At 37.0% G+C, this 18,702-nt stretch overlaps 1 protein-coding gene across 3 annotated transcripts in view; it reads left to right on the forward strand.

Moving 5' to 3' along the window:
• Window positions 1-1,997: 1,997 nt before the first annotated feature.
• The window catches only part of NCAM2 (neural cell adhesion molecule 2), a 238,480-nt gene continuing 221,775 nt past the window's right edge, over window positions 1,998-18,702 (forward strand). For 2 of the 3 annotated variants that reach the window (XM_075197113.1, XM_075197115.1), the window contains exon 1: window positions 1,998-2,528. In XM_075197113.1, the coding sequence (XP_075053214.1) occupies window positions 2,477-2,528 (52 nt within the window). In that variant the 5' untranslated portion in view covers window positions 1,998-2,476. The remainder of the gene's footprint in view (window positions 2,529-18,702) is intronic. The other variant, XM_075197114.1, reaches the window with a different exon arrangement.

Genomic DNA, 18,702 nt, shown 5'->3' on the forward strand with positions numbered 1-18,702 from the left:
GCCCTGCTTGTGAAGGGGGGAGCAGCGTGAACCTAACAGTAGTGCTCTCATCATTCCCCATTTAGTTAAAGGGAATAGGAAGAGATAGAGTGAGCTGTACTGCGCCATTTAAAAATAGGTTCAGAAATATATGCAATATATACTACCTCCAAGACTTCTCCCGTGCTGTCCTCCACATCTTGAAGTCATTCCCTCTCCCTATGAGGCTCTCTACCTCTCTTCAAAGCTTCAAAGAGGCTCTCAAAACCCACTTCTTCACCAAGCCTAGCAGCTCTTCTCCTAATCCAGTTATAGTGAGAGTTTTAGTGAGAGGTTGCACGAAACCTAGCACCTCATTGCTGCTGGTTTGGATTCTTGTTGCTCTGTATTGTACTGTTTTACTATATTGCTCTATGCTACCTGTACAGACCTGTGGACCCTTTGTGGCACTCTTACATCCTCTTGCAAAACAATAAAATAAAAACTGTCTTCAAAAAGATAAAGAAACTATATGTATATATATATATATATATATATATAAATATATATATATATATATATATATATACATATGTATATGTTTATATTTTTATATATATATATATATATATATATATATATATATATATATATATATATATATATATAAGCAATTTGGAAAAGCAAAAGACTGATTAAAAAAGAAAAAAAAATTAAAAGTCCATAACTTCAGGAAAGGCGGCCTACTACTTCTGACCCAAATAAATAACTCAGCTTGTTTTTATACCATGAAATAAGCAGAATAATGACGACCTGTAGTGTGTTGTAAATGTACACTGCTGATGAAAGGGAAGGTCCCCAGCTACAACATGCTTTTCAGGACAAACGGTGCAATCAAGTTCACCATCCACCCCTAACTGTGCTCCATTCCAGTGAGTGTCTATTGAGTGAGCCAGGTTTGTATGGCACAACGGAGCGCATTCCCCAAAGCTCGGTAGTTGCTCAATTGCACCATTTGTCCAAGAGAAAAGTGCATTGTATGAACAGTAGGACACCCTAGAAGGCTATTGGAGACATTGCGAATGAATGTGCGCTAAATGAGTAATTATCCCCCCCCCCCAGTATCCCAGCTCCAAGATTTCTACTGGGAAAATAGCAACGCAAGATAATGACAGTTGCATTTAACCATTTCTATGTTGGTCCACTGAATATAACCCCCCCCCCCCCTTTGCTCAATGCTGCATCTGTGGAACACTGGTGACTCCTCTACCCCAACCTAAGTTCTTATTTTACTATATATATATATATATACATATATATATATCTATCTATCTATCTATCTATATATATCTACATATATATCTATATATATCTATATCTATATCTATCTATCTATATATATATATATATATATATATATATATATATATATATATATATATATATATATATATATATATATCTATATAGTAATATATATATATATATATATATATATATATATATATATATATATAGTAATATATATATATATATATATATATATATATATATATAGTAATATATATATATATATATATAGTAATATATGTATATATATATATATATATATATATATATATATATATATATATATCTCTATCTGTAGTATGTTCATTACCTTATAATATACTGTCTGTAGCTATGATTTACATCTACTGGAACACACATTGATGGCAATCATTCACAGTACTTCAAAAGGGTGTACTATTCAGATATGCTAAGCACATTTCTATATGCCTGAAGAATGCCCATTTTGGCTTAAAAATACAAAAAAACAGAAGTTTTGAAAGCACAAAGAAGCCATGAGATGCCCGTGGTCCTGTGTATGTCTTAGAGCTTAGGAGAGATTCAGTAACTGATGTCTGCTCCTGTTAGGGGAGGGTTTATAATAGTCCTGGAGGAGGCAGAGAGTAGAACGCACGGAGCTGGTACAGAGTCCTGATTTACGCTGCTCATCACCACTGCTGCATGAGCCAGGTGCAGCTCTATGGGCAGCATTGACAGCTAATATAGATAAATACACTGCTACAAGGGGAATAGGGGAGAGGAAGGCTGATAGAAATCCCCCCTCCCTCCCTTTTGCTGCTACTCCTAATCCAGAGCCCATCAAAGCCCCGAGCTGGGCAGACAAGAGGCGCATTTCTTTGAATTGCCCACGGCTGCATCTTGAATTAAAGCAGCGCGGACGAATCCCTGAGCCAGGAAAGGGTGACGTGGTTTCTTGCGGATGAACACCTTAGCCGCCTTGTGGCAGATATAGAGCTGCAGTCAAGATTGGTACTCATCAGTTTGCTAGGACTGGTGCTGCGGGCTGTGTGTGTACCAAGCTGTATCTGTGTTCTGCATTCTTTATACGTATACTGATTTTTGTATGCAACAGAGGAGAAGGCAAAGCCTCAGTAATAAATTATCAGGTTATAACTATCTGGAAACAACAGTGCAGTGAGGAGCTGTCCAGCAGTTTAACCTTCTGATCATGAAATCCTTTTATTTCTACCTGCTTGGATTACTTGTCACCAGCGGGCAAGGTAGGAATCACTTACATTAATGAAACTAACCTATAACTAATAATTTGGTTACTTGCTAAATAAGTGTCTGCATATATATTGCTACAAAGAAAGAGCTGTCTAAAATTTGCATTGCAATTCAGTTTTTTTCCCCATAAGGTTTTGATATTTTATTGCAATATTAATAGTGATGTGTAATTGCTGGGGCTACATTTGGTTGAAGAATGAAGCACTTTAGGCTGTGTCAACGTAGTAAATTAAATATTTTTGGTTGTTGTGGATGCTGTGTTAGGACTGACAAGTGCCGCTGTCTGTGATTTATTTTTTTGTGCCCTAAGTAAAAATAGATTGTTAACTTATGGACTGCAGAGAAACACAGTGCACTGCATAAACATATAATGGCACAACATTTACATGCTATTATCAAGCTTTATTTTCTTTTTTTTATCAACAGTATGAGTTTTTAAAGTAATCCATTTATATGTGTCAACACTTATGCATTATATTTATAGGAAGTTCACCTTGCATGCAGAAGCCTGAAATAACAGTATATATCAATGCCTTTTCAGATTGTTTGGTAATGTTAAGCGTTTCAGAGCCGATGTTGTAATTATCAAGTCACCAAAACATCCAAGTTCTGCATGTTAATGGGGAAATTATAGCAAGGTTGAAGTGGTCTCATTTTGCGGCAGCAGGGGGCGCTAGTGTTCTATATCTGAACTCCAGATCCCAGTTCACACAGATGCCTGAACTATGTGTTGAGAAAGGCTATAGCAAGCTCTTAAGTCTGTCTTCTATCATTCCTCAAGCACAACTTGACATTTTGGACATGAATACTTCATTTCTTCACATAGGAAAGGTTGACCATTCTAGCCTATGTCATGATCTTATGCAGCTAAAAACAAAAAAAATGAAAAAAAAAAATAATAAAAACTGAATCTATGAGAAAAAGATCATCTAATATTAACAATGGGCAATAATATAGTTAGCTAAAGATAGTCTGCCAAAGTGACCTGTCAGTTCCTGCCTACTGAGATAGGGTCTTGGAAACCAATTAGTGTTCTGTGGCAGCACTGCTTGCTGGCATAATGAGATGTTCGAATCGGCTACATTAATATTTCAGCTCCAAATTATATTGAAAACAAAAGTAGCGGCCATTTAATGGTCAGTTTGCGGAACTGTAGCAATGTCTTTACTGTTTAGAGATGCGTGCCAGCACACCAGGACTGTCTCTCTATTAGCATAGCGGCTATTTCAGCAGAATAACACAGGGATGGGAGCTGACTAATGCTTGTGTTCACTCAGCCAGGTGCTTGCCTATGCTGTCCCTGGTCCATTAATATGACAGTGGGGGGAGCCACGAGAAGTGCATTTCAAATCATTGATCGTGCATCATGCGTTAAAAACGGATCACAACTTTCAGTCTTATGTGTACACAGGAAATTATTATTAAGGTTCATCAGTGGAAAGTATCTGAAAAAAAAAACATGTACAAATCCCCCCCTCCTTACCACCAACAACAACCCCCCTGCCCTCCCCCCCAAACCCTACCCCCCCCCCCCCCCTGGAAAATAAATACATTAATGTTACTTGTTTTTACTTTTTTTTCAGTTCAAGCCAAAACAATTTACTATGTTATTAAACCTTATCACAGTTTCTCTCTGCATTTTACAATGCACGTTTAACATTAATTGTATGCATTAAGATTGTAAGCTCTAGTGAGCAAGGCCCTCTTATATTTGTTTTTTCAATGCATCTTTTTGTAGTGTTATCAATGTATATGTTTGATTTGGTAAACAGATAACGCAGTGTTGAAGAATATGTTGAGGATGATGAAAATAACTAGGAAAGTTGGCGATGTCCTTTTTACCCTCGGTGGTGGTCTATTATCATTTTATTTTCAGAGGGTCCATGTTGCAATAAACTTTTGTGTCAGCCAGATAATAGGAATTTGCACTCAGTATTCTCCATCCACAAAGGTCCCATTTAACCCTACTTTTTTTGCATGAATTTCTCAGTTTCTGAGTTATCAAGAGCATCATTGTGCACATTGTGAAGATAGCATGACATCATTTTTCACAGTTATACTTGAAAGCATACTTTCAGTTTTGCATGACGGTTTTAAATGCCATTAGAGTTGCTAATAATTCGATCCAAAGTTACTACATTGCTTCTTAACTTACCCTGTTATTATATTCAATTTCAACCTAATGGCTGCAGTAAAGTACAATTATAATTGTAATAGTCAACATAATGAATATACATCATGAGTCTTATCTTTCTATGAGGGGCATGTGTTGTATAGTTGTATGATTTCCCCCATTAGCAGCAGTACTGTAATATCATATTCTTGTGAATATAACACTGTTCTATAGAGCATATACAGGCAACTGTGAAATTGCAATTAGCATCATTGATATAATACAGCAAAATAAACATTACAAGAGATGACACATTAAAGGTCGGGGATGATCTGCTACTTTATTTGACACCTTTTTCTAATATATATATATATATATATATATATATATATATATATATATATATATATATATATATATATTGTGGTGAGATGACAGTTTACATAGAAATAGTTAATGTATGTCTTGTAAAGGTTGATAACTTTGGCTTTGATCTTTATCTACAGTATGTGACCATTCTGGGTCACTGCTTCTTGCATAAATTATTTAATTCTGATGGGATTTTTGCATAAATAATGGCAATTAAAATCTGTATTAATGCAGATTGCAAAGGATAAAGGAAAGTGTCAATGTTCCTATCATGAAAACTTACCTTCTGCATATTACTGTTTCTCCAGCGAACCCATACATAGCCTAGAAGGCCAGATTTCCATTAAAAACACATAATTGATTTTAAATTAGACTCCACGCTTATTTTAATGTTATCCAGAGGTTTCCATAAATAAAACATTATTTAAATAAATAGTATTGGCTCATTTAATGACTTGGTATTTATGTAATTACTTTAGAAACAAGGCTACTGCAATATTTATACATTTTTTGTTTTGCTTTTATTTACTCTGTTACTACTTTGCAGTTTGTTTGTTATTAGAGTTCTTTTGAAACATGGTAAAACAGGGCACCGGAATCAGGCCACAAAGTGGAAGAAATCCTTTGGTTCCTTTGACAACTTGTCAACTGTTGTCAGTCATGTGACTGAAGAAGCTGACTGAGATGAATGAGAGAAAGTGGGTGACACAACTACATTATGTACTGATGTCTCAGCCTCCTATCGTAGTTTTATAGTTGAACACTTCCCAAATACTACATTGTTCCCCAACGATGTTTGGCCAGTGGTCAATAGAGGTTAGCTGAATTATTTGGTAAAATTTGGAGTTCAGATGAATTTTAGAGTTTTGCTGTTGGTGGACACTTTCACAGATGTTAAGCTAAAAAAAAAAAACCTAAATTTCAGAACAAAATTGTCTATTATTATTTTATGTTTTAACACAATTGTCTTTTAAAATTTTGCTTTAGAACAATATTTTCTATCGTAAGGCAAAAATATTTTCACATAATTGAGAAATGACTTTATTATACATTTCAAATATATTTTAAATAGTGAACCAGAATGACAATATTTCTTAATCAGTTTGACAAAAATAGAATTCTCGGCCCAATGTTGTGAATCATTTAACAAACCAAACACACAGAGTTTCATTCATCTTCAGTTGTTATTAACACATCTTCATCACTAAATTATTATGCATTTTTCAGCTAGGCAAGAAAAATACATGTTGGTGCAATAAAATGCCCTTGGATACACTCAATACCTGACTGATGGAGTGGAAAAGTAGATATAGATTTCTTAGAGGTGTGAGCAAAAATCAGCAATGTATTAGTGCCCTGACATCCTGCAAAGTCTCATCCTGTGAGGTTTAACAGGTAAATTAATTCCCCACTTAGTGTTAGATTGTGGAAAGAGCAAGGGATCCAACAGAACAGAGTAATTATGTCAGGCTTTAGTCAAACTGATGAACAATATGAAACTAAGGTTATCATCATCATCGTCATCACCATTTATTTATATAGCGCCACTGATTCCGCAGAGCTGTACAGAGAACTCACTCACATCAGTCCCTGCTACATTGGAGCTTACAGTCTAAATTCGCTAACATACACACACACAGACAGGGAGACACTAGGGTCAATTTTAATAGCAGCTAATTAACCTACTAGTATGTTTTTGGAGTGTGTGAAGAAACCGGAGCACCCGGAGGTTATATAGCCAACTTGCACTATCTGGGCCTCATGTACAGTTGGATGCAATTTCCTCCTGCGTTTTAGACAAAAAAGTCACATTTTACAGGGGGTGTTGAGCCAGACGCATCTAAGCTGATCACCATCACTGTTAGTTCATAACTTACACCAGTGATCAAGCACTTACCTGATAGGCTCATATATGTCTGAATCTTAGTGTATATAAGTTTGCTCCATCGCGCCCTTATGCTCCTCCCTGCCACTGTTCGGCATCTGCAATCATAAGGGGCCGCGAAAGACCTTAAGCTCAAAAGTCGTCTGCAACTGTAGCTAATGCTTAATGGGCATGTACAGAAGTAAAAAGCAATTTACTTCAACTGTACATCACAGAATACTACTGTACTCAATATATGTTTGTTTCCCAGACATATCGAAGCCACAATAATAAAGTAACATAACTAATGAAAAAAACAGTTTTGAACGTGGTTTGATCACATCATGTTATTTATAAATATATAGGCATATGTGAATCCACTATTGGCATATGTGAATCCACTATTCAACCAAAATGTATTCCCGGTGGTGACTGGTCAGCCAAGCCAGTAACCCAGGCGCAGACAAGACAAGTTGGAGAGTGGGCGTAATATCAAATTGGAATAAAAGAGCAGGAGGTAAATGTAACAAGTTCCGAATTCTGCAAGTTGCTGAAAATCGGCGACTTTGCAGGGGGATTTTAAAGGTGCGAAGGCTTGTAAAAGCAACTTTGCCTTTTCCAGCCATCGCTGCTTTAAATTTCCCCTGCAAAGTCACCGATTTCCGGCAACTTGCAGAAATCAGAACTTGATACATTTACCCTCAGGTGTCGGTGGTACTGTGTGGTTGGTATTGAAGTTGGCAGTGTGACTGTACAATTGTACAAGTGCCATTCTCAGTATTAGTATATATATATATATATATATATATATATATATATATATGTATTGTGCAATTCTGTGGAACTTTTACAAATGTAATGTTGCACCAGAGGTGTCCTAGCCTTGGGTGATGTAGCATGGTGCAAGGGTGGCATTAGTACAAAACACTGTGTCCTGATTGCAGACATTTCTAGCAAACAAACACGCCAAGAGATCGTCACTTTTTGCAACATGATCCTTCTAGTTGTCCGGTCCGTTGTGTAGCACAAGGTAACGCTGCATTACAGCTACTGTCACTGAAGGAAGTCACTATCGCCATCTGCTGCCCCAACCACAGTTATTTAGAAGTGAACAGAAAAAAGTTGAATTTTGAGTATTTCAGGATTGTTGAATTCATTTGCTGATTGAAAGACACGGATTACCCTCTTAGTGATCTGATTGTTGTCCTAGAGGCTATTGATACTCTCATGGACTACAGATAGGATGGGCTCCCTCACAGTCTACAACTTTCACTAACTAGTAGTAACTGTTTAAAGGGGTTCTCAACCTTCAGAAAGCTTTCACTAGTTGTTTTGTACGTGCCAGCTTGCAGTTTTTCCTACATTTGTTGCTTCATCTTTCTATCTTCCTTCTGTGCTTTTCAGCCACAGCTTTATATCATCACACAGATTATTTCATTACTCTGGGACATGGCACAAAACAACTGTACTTGAAGAGAGCACAGCCGATCTCTAGTACATCCCAGAGTTATAAATGGAAACCACAGATGGAAACTAGTAAAATAACCCAACGGATTTAGTTAAAGCTGTAGAAAGGGCATCAAAAATCCAGTTAGTTTAAAGTCTAAAGTTACCAGAAGGTGGAACCCCTCCATAAACCCTTTGCCTACCATGGATGTATCTTTGACTTGAACTTCCGTTGGATGTAAGATACACCATGGGGTAAATGTATGAACATGCGGGTTCTTCAACACCCGCGTGTTCAGCGTGTTTCTTCGACTAAATTTCAAGTGGCGCTGCATTGTAAAGGGAAGTTTCCCTTTACAATGCAGCGCCGCTTGAAATTTAATCGCCGAACACGCTGAACACGCAGGTGTTGAAGAACCCGCATGTTCATACATTTACCCCCATGTATACTAACATTTAGAATCATGAAATCGGGACAAAGGAAGCCACGCCCACATTCCGACCAAACTCCACTCACAAATACACAAATTCAGGTAAAACACCACCCACTTTTGGTTAAGCTCCACCCTTAGGCAGCGTGCAAATTAGAGTGCCCCACCTAATTCGGGACAGTTGGGAAGTATGCACCATGTATGGAGCTACTATTCCAGCTGACTCCTTTTAAAATGATTGAGGCTGCTATAATCAGTGAGGATGAACCGAGCGGATGATCATCTGTTAAACAGAAGTAAAAACATGCAAAAAGACAAAACATAACACAGACATACCAAAATACTATCATATATTATAGATTATAAGTCTGCGAGCAGGGCCCTCTTACCTCTCTGTCTGGATGTAGTACCTAGTACTGTTTTATTAATGTTTGTTCCCAATTGTAAAGCGCTACGGAATTTGCTGGCGCTATATAAATAAATGTTGATGATGATGATGATGATATTATATCCCCATAACTGTAAGTAGTGACAGAATAAACTCGGTACACTTCTAGGGTAATGCTAATTAGGTTGAAATAGGACAGATTCAAGTGTATTTTTCCTATTTTCATTGCCAGTGGTTTGGACAGCTTAGAAAGCACATACACTCATCATCATCATCATCAGCTATATATATAGCGCCACTACTGCCGAAGCACAGTACAGAGAGCTCACTCACATCAGTCCCTGCCCCATTGGAGCTTACACTCTAAATTCCCCAATATACACACTCACGTAGACCGAGAGAGATTAAGGTCAATTTAGTAGCAGTCAATTAACCTACCAGTATGTATTTGGAGTGTGGGAGGAAACCGGAGCACCCGGAGGAAACCCACGCAAACACGTGGAGAACATACAAACTCCACACAGATAAGGCCATGGTTGGAAATCGAACCATGCTGCCCATACTCATTTAAATTTAAACATATGTGGTATTTATCAACTCCAGATACTTACTTGTTGTGTTATAATGTGCCTGCATGAATTTTTTGTTGTTATTGAAGACAATTATTTTTGTATAATTCTTATTCAAAATGTATATTTGACCAGAAGTGTCAGGAACATGGTGTGGAGTACCTGAGCCTACTGGTTTTGAATTTTGCAGAAAATCTATTTTCAGAACGGTATAGTTTGCAGTTGTTCCACTGAATATTTGACTCCATAATACATGTTTTCGTGATGTAAGAGAAACTGGAAAATTTGTCAACAGACCTCTGGCAGCAAAATGGTTACTAGTGTACTTTATGTACTTATAACAATTTATATTAAGTGTTGCATTTCTATCTCCCTGTACTGTATTTAACCTTTTTCTCTCCCAGATGTCCAGCAAGACGTATAGTAAGAAGAAGTGAGCAGAAATGGAATAATAGCTTGCATGGTGAATAAATCTCTCTAATGTTTCTATTCATGGTCGGAGAGAACCTGAAACATTCTTTCATTGTAATGAGTGTTTAGATTAGATTGTAAGCTCTAGTGAGCAGTCATGTCATATTTTATCTTGATTGATGTTCCTGTAATGTAACTAATGTGTGTCTGGTTTACCAAATGTGTAGTTCTTTAGAACGTTATGTTTTACTTAAATTGGTTATTTATACCTGTCGTATAATCACAGCCACTAAATATTACACCTGGTATTTATGTATTACTGTATGTTTATATATTGCCACCATGTTATGCAGCACCGTCTAGAGACATTTGATTTAGTCATATCAGTCCCTGCCTCATTGAAGCTTATGGTATAAATTCTCTACCACACAAGTACACACAAGGGTCTATTTTTGCAAAAACCGATTAATCGCCAAGTATGTTTTTGGACTGTGGGAGAAAACCAGAGCACCCAGAGAAAGCCAAAGAAGACACAGGAAGAACATACAAGCTCCACATGGATGGGGCCCTAGCTGGAATTGAACCTAAGACCATAGCACTGTAAGGCAGAAATGCTAGCCACTGTGCCACCTTGCTGCTATGCAGTTGTCATGGGAAAACTGCATTATCAAAATATATCTGTATCTATTAACAATGTAAACAAACTGAATGCTAATGTAAGCATCTCATTCAACCAACAAATAACCATAAGCCCAGAGTCAATGTCCTAAAATTCAATTACTCGAGTTATATTTAACATGTCATGTAACAATGTCAAATACTGTATTCAGTATTTTAGCCTCCCACCTATCCTAAACCAGTGACAACCTTACCTAAATTAATATCATCCTCCAAACTGAATATTAGTATTTCAAATTTAATTTAAATAATAATGCATCAGCTGTTCACCCCAGTATTGTTCCACACCTACTTGGTTTTCTAGATGTTCTATGTAGAATGTTGGGTGAGACATCATCTTAAGGTAGCTGTTCCCAAAACAGTTCTTTAACATAGATCATTTTAATAGATGTACACACGCACAAAAAAATAATCATCAACAATATTACCAGATGTTGACTTAAATATCGATATAGCATAAATCCAGGGATCATATCCCTTTATTACTCTGAGATGGAAGGTGGTCCAAAGCAGGCTATCTTTTAATGCCATGAGCCCTTGAAATAAATATGAAACTGTGTGTAAAGTGGGTGAGCCCCAATTATCATCAAACAAAAGACAAAAAGAACCACAACGTTGTGGGTCACACTGCTTTTAACGTTGTACAAGTGTGCCTAATGGTCCACCACATAGATTTTCAAAGTACTTCCCGGTATTTGGAAACATACCCAATCTGTGCCTATTTGTGGGCTTGTGTATACCATGCACAGTAAAATCAGTAAATCAGCACTACAAATTCCAACCTACTTCTGTTGAATAAATCTTGGCAATGAGGGAGCATTGGGACTGTCTTTATTAATATATCACTTTCTGTATATGTTTTATTGCACTAGTAACAGTGCACCTAGAAATTAGCTTTTATTGAACAATACAAGTGGAAGGTACAAGATGTGTTGCATTGAAAGTATATGGATGAGGTTGGGGTTACAGCATCCCTGAACAGGAAATAGAAGAAATGGATCTACTTATACCCCATAAGAAAACAATCCTGTAACTCAAACTAAAACCCGTTTTCACAAAGCTACAAAACAGGATGTACTTGTCTACCCTACTCATCTGTGCGCGGCTATTTAAGGGGGTAGGGAAAATATAGACCCTACACTAGTGGGGAGGGAGGTTTCAAACTCTTCTATAAATGTCAGCTGCAATCTGCAGCTCATAAGTAGATACATTAAACACAACTTTAATATAAGATGATTTTCCCATTTTATTATCATTGGGCGTATGGATTAAAAAATGTTTGTAGAGTTGTGTTGTTAACAGGAAATCTGGTGTGTATTAAATGATTTATCTCAAATAGCTTTACAAATGGCAAGGTCTTGAAATGTTTGCTGTTTATTTGTGGTGTTACCAGTGATGTTTTATTGCATACAGTATTAGCGTTAGCAATCCTTTAGTGGGATGTCTCATGGATTTGTTGCTATCATTGGTTAAAGTCTATCCACCAATTGACCATGTGAACTATGTATTATATAATAAGTTTACATCTCGGGGTTAATGTATCAAGCTGAGAGTTTTCCAGCGGGTTTGAAAAGTGGAGATGTTGCCTATAGCAACCAATCAAATTCTAGCTGTCATTTTGTAACATGTGCTAAATAAATGATAGCTAGAATCTGATTGGTTTTTCAAACCCGCCGATAAACTCTCAGCTTGATACATTTACCCCGGGTCTAAGTACAAAGACAATTTTGTGTGTACTTCCCAACATTGGGTTTGACCAAAGAGGAGCATTTAAAGAACTTCAGCTTTATGCGATGGCCAAATAGATCAGTTATACCCTAAGTGTTGGTTTATGAAGGTGCCTTCCTCTGCAGTATAGAACATAGGGATTCCATTCCATTACATATAACAAATGGTTCTCGGACTGATTACGTCTTACTTCCAGGGGAAACAGATCAGTTCGACAAGGCACTGCTGTATATGGTGACTACTCCACTTCTCACCTTTATCTTTGTAAACTCTTTTATAAACAATGTACCTATTATCATCATCATCAACATTTATCTATATAGCGACTGCATATTCCAATATATTTATATAGCACCAGCATGGTTATAGAATTGCCTTGTGATACAATACAAATCGGTTCTCTGAATACAGCTTTATTAATGCACAGAGATCAGCAGAGCTGTGCGTTATAACAAAGCCATACCTCTGAACATTGAAAACTTAGGACAAATTAGGCTACACCCTGATCCTCCAAACCCATGCCCAGTTCCAACCAAACCAGACTGCATAAGACCCCACGCCCATTTTCCAGTAGGTCATGACCCTCTGCATCAAGTAGAATCAGGACTGTCTAGTGAAGCTTGGGATTATTGGAAGTTAGTCCCAATGCAATGGAAATGGACATCTTTTCCTGATTATATAATTATATAGCTGAAAGAACACATGGAATCCACAAGAATAAAGCAATGCATTTAGTAATCATTGCAGTAAAGCATAAAGAGACTAATACATTAAAGCCATCTGAAGATGCAAAACAAAGTTAAAGGGATTTTTTCTTTTTACAATATTTTTAGTAAAACATATGGACATGACTTTGTTAATATGTCTGTGGGTTAAGATGCTTATGAAACACACTGATGAGGCAAAGTTAAGATTGACATTTAATACATGACATGACATTCATTTCAGTGGAACGTGATGCTTTAAATGTCAATTTAAAGTTTGCTACAACTGTAAGTACAGTATATATGTAACGGTGCTACCCAGTGACAATATCAAATGTTAGAGTGGCTGCTTTAACTATACTATTGGAATTTTAATTGTTTTTGTTTACAGAATACCCTTGTTTTACTCAAGTGGAAACATAATGATAGCAAAACAATGAGATGTCTACCCAAATGTGGGTTTGTGTTCTTTCTTGAGTGAGTATCAGGCGTTCCTCATCTAAGCTACAGACTGAACAGTATCAGTGTCCATAACAGTCAGGCCCGGCGCTCCCATTAGGCAAGGTTAGGCACTTGCCTAGGGCGCTGGGCTCTGGAGGGCGCCACAAGAATGTAAATTACTTTAAAACTGTGCGGCGACCACTGACAATACCTGTCACGGCCGCCGCACAGCATTCAGATGCACGGGGGAGAGGGGAGAGGCTATTGCTCACCACCGCCGCCTCTCTGCTCCGTCTCCTCCCCTCCACTCACTAGTGTCAGTGAGTGGAGGGGAGGAGACGGAGCAGAGAGGCGGCGGTGGTGTGACAAGGTAAGGAAATACGGGGTGAGGGGGGAGGAGGGCACCGATTTTTGCAAGGGGGGGGGCGGCGCCGATATTTGCGGGGGGCGCCGATTTTTTCAAAATGCCTAGGGCGCCATGGACCCTAGCACCGGCCCTGATAACAGTAAGACTAGGTTTGTTGGGCAACTAAGATGAAACCTAAACATTCTACAGTTTTATATTTTTATTAAGCATACAGTACATGTAAAACACATCAAGGTAGTGCTTAGACGTCTTATATATATTGTGGTACAAGAGTACAAATTAGCACAGTTATCTGGTTATTAATGAAGTTCTGAATCGAACTTTGACCTCCACGATATTGGACCCAGTTTGTGGACCTAAACCTAACTCCAGTTTCCTATACAAGTCTTGCTCACAGAAACATCAAAGTCATGTCCTGATACATTTCGTCATTCTGAACTTCATCAGGTTCGTGTGGCTTGACGTAAATTGGGCTGCTCATTTAATCCACCAATAGGAACAAAGTGTGGCAGAAGAAAAATGAGTGACATGTAATATTATATAAGTGGTGCATTCAATATATTTCAAGTGTGGTATTTGCCTATACATATATATATATATATATATATATATATGGCACTAAACGGCGCATCAAATATATTAACAGCGACGTATACCCATTATAAGACAAATTAAATGCTACATTAATCTGTGAAATGTGCATGTATAACAACATATTTTTATAAATATAATCCATATATTACACTGGCCATATTTTTGATGGAACTTGCATGCGTACCTTTTAGGATTCAACAGAACTAAATTTTTGACCATATAGAAAATATATACATGATTTTCAACATATAAATAATCTTTAACTTAAAACATTATATAGATCTATAAGATTTAGAAATAAAAGATAGTATGAGTGTCTATAGAATATATATACAATATATATCTCTACAAAATGTTAAAATAAATAGGATAAGAAAAAAAATCTGTTTGTACAGTTAGAACAGTGTTGGCTAACCTGCGACACTCCAGGTGTTGTGAAACTACAAGTCCCAGCATGCTTTGCCAATATATAGCAGCTTATTGCTGGAAGGGTATGCTGGGACTTGTAGTTGCACAACACCTGGAGTGTCACAGGTTAGCCAACAATGAGATAGACTATGCAAACATTATCCACGTGTGTATATTTTTTCTGCTTCTGTTCTGTTTATTTGTTGTGTGATTCAGTGTAAAACTGCTAGAATCAGTGGTAGAAGTGGACATTTAGATGTGGCGGTTTGAAAAATGTAATGGGAATGTAGGTGACTGGAATATGATAGTTTTTCCATGGCAGCAGTGGGAGAAAAGGTGGTATGACATACTACCGTATACACCCCCACTTCCACCAGAGTGACTGACTAAATGAGAATTTAAGGGTTAGATGTATCAACCCTTCTAAAGACGAAAATGGAGGTGTTATCCGAAGCAACCAATCAGATTGTAGCTATAATTTTCTAGAATGTACTAGATAGTGAGAACTAGAATATGATGGGTTGCTATGGGCAACATCTCCACTTTTCATTATTAGAGGGTTTGAGGGTTTGATACAGCTAACCCTTAAAATGTATTCATTTCTCCATTAGTTTCTATTTGTCATAGTTGTAAATGGTTATTTTGTATTTGTTTTGTTTTTTAGGATTCTTTTGCTGCATCTTATTTTGTATGTTTAACTGTGCTCTGCCGTTTCTGTTGTTTAGTATTTTGGATATAGCTCTGTGTATCTGGTCTCATTCTGTGCATCTGCATAGTACCATGTTGCTGTTCAGCATGCTGGAAGTAATTCTTCCTTTTGTTTTATATAGATGGACAACCGCACAGTGCCCACTCTCTTGTCCTACATGCACTTCTTAGTGCCTGGTTCTATGTGTGCACAGTACACCTTTTCTTGTTCAGTTTCTATTACTGACACAATTTGTAGCATCTTAATAAGATAAAAGATATTGGGCCTGAGTCATTAGGGAGAGCAAAGTATACAAAAGGAGTAACTTTGCACCTGGACAAAACCATGTTGCATTGGAGGGGGAGGCAAATTTAAAATGTGGAGAGAGATTTATAGTTAGGGAAGGGCATGTCCTAGATCAACTTTAAGTTTCAGTGTAAAAATAAAGTATTTATGTGCTACATGAATAAACAGCCAGTATTTAACTTATGTGCAAAATAATAAACTAGCTTGCACCCCTTGCATTGTAACATGGTTTGTCCCGGAGAACATTTACTCCTTTTTTTGCCTTACTTTCCTTAATGACTCAGGCCCATTGTGTGTTGAGGGTAGATGTGCTGTGAATGCGTATCTCCTGGGTAGATTGGCTTTGCATGCAAAGTAGAAATGATGCTACTTGTGTGAATCTGTTTTCACTTTAGGCATTTCTGGGGCATTGTGCATAATCCCTTTCTTAATATTACTAAAGAATGATGCATATTTTATCTCCATCCTCCACTATGTGCAGCAAAGAAATATCTACACTGATGTAGTTGGACAACATTGCATTAAAGCATAAGGCGACCATTTGTGACATTTCTCCTAATTAGACTCTGGGGTCATATTTTATTAATCGGGCCCTTGTTGATCTGCTTTAGATTATTAAATAAGTGCACTTAAGAGTTCCTTGACATAATAAATCCTTATCTCACTTTGACAGATTGTATAGACATAGTCATAAGGAGTCAAATTCTTTGCCCATTTTATCAAAGTTATATTTGAACTAAATAAGTAAATCAATATAAAAGTATTCTGAATAATTTCAGTCACTTGACATTGGAAAAATAACGCAGCACTGGAGAAAATCCGCATATAAGTTTATATAGTGTTCCACTGGAACATGAAAATAATAGCTAGAGTCAGATAAGCATTACATACTATACACTCTATTAGAAGATGTATCTAATGATGTAAATAACTTAAACAAAATGATTTCATTCATCAGTATTCAGACAAAACTCTATTTTTGTTCTACTGAGTAGACCGTACAAAAATATATATATGTTTCAATAATTCCCCCCCTCATGGATCCTTGCTAAAGCATCTGCTGCATTCAGATTTCCCAGGTGAAGTTAAGTATATTAATTCATCATGACACGCAAAACGAACGTAAATTGCGTTTTTCTTAAACGCACATGATTTGGGTATACACACGTCTGCATCTGAGTCTCAGTCTACATAAGTCACAATAGCGTCAGCACAACCATAATAAAATTTGCCTACACCTACACACCCCCTCCTTCCCCCCTGTTGTGCCTCTTCAATTGTAACGGGCCACGAGCGCCAAGATGAGACTAAGGGGTAAAATTATCAAGTTGCGGGTTTGAAAAAGTGGAGATGTTGCCTATAACAACCAATCAGATTCTAGCTGTAGAATGTACTATATAAATGATAACTAGAATCTGATTGGTTGCTATAGGCAACATCTCCACTTTTTCAAACCCACAGCTTGATAAATTTACACCTAAGTCTTCATATGGCCCCAATCGTAGCTAGTGCTTTATGCATATGAGCACTTTGAATCCAAATCTACATGACCCCCTGTATGTCTCATTCATTGTAAGCAGTACCCCTTTCTTTATCTAAGAAATTTGGCTTTTCCGCTGAGGTAACATGAAATAAACAGCAATAGAGCATCACCATCCATTAGCTGGTTTATCTTCAACAAAGTTACCAAACTTGACTACTATTACCACGCAATAACTTAAACAAAATGATTTCATTCATCAGTATTCAGACAAAACTCTATTCTTGCTCTACTGAGTAGATATTACCGTACAAAAATATATATTTGTTTCAATAATTCCCCCCCTCATGGATCCTTGCTAAAGCATCTGCTGCATTCAGATTTTCCAGGTGAAGTTAAGTATATTAATTCATCGTGACACGCAAAACGAACGGAAATTGCGTTTTTCTTAAACGCACGTTATTTGGGAATACGTACATCTGTATTCAAATATGAAGAAACAACTCTTGTCGAATACAGGTCTTGGTACGCTCTGATCTAATAAACAATGTCACTGAAGGATGCATTCAATACATACATATATATATCTATATGTATATATAGATATATATATATATATACATATATACATAGAATGCAATTTTACAATTGCTCCTGGGTGAAAACACATGTTCATCACTAGTAATCGGCACTAACACCCGAGTTGTAGCTGGTGCAATGACAGAAAAACACGTACCTTAGAGAGGCCCGAAGCTTGAATCAGACATTGTTGCGTGTGCTCAAGCTTGGCACGCCCTGACTGTACATACGTACATTTGGGCTCAAAGATTAATTGGATGTTGCTGCCTTCTCTGGCGCATAGACCAGCCTGGGGGATGCATAGAGCGATTTTACTGCACGTGTTGGCATTAACGTTCCTTAATGAATCAGACCTTTATTATCTTACGTCTTTGCAGTCCCTCATTGCTCTTCAGAGTATTCATTTTCAGCTGAGTTATTTATTAAATATTTGAAGCTTATAATAATTAACAATATAGTTCTAAATGTAAAAAATACCAAAACTTAGTGTAGTTACATAACTTTAATATCCCAACAACACGAATGTTAGCAAAATAAAATGTATATATTTTGGAAAATTCAGTAAAATCTGTAGGATTTATAATTGAAAACAAGAAAACTTTT

This window comes from Mixophyes fleayi, chromosome 2 (genome assembly GCF_038048845.1).
Source record: "Mixophyes fleayi isolate aMixFle1 chromosome 2, aMixFle1.hap1, whole genome shotgun sequence".
Classification (NCBI taxonomy): domain Eukaryota; kingdom Metazoa; phylum Chordata; class Amphibia; order Anura; family Limnodynastidae; genus Mixophyes; species Mixophyes fleayi.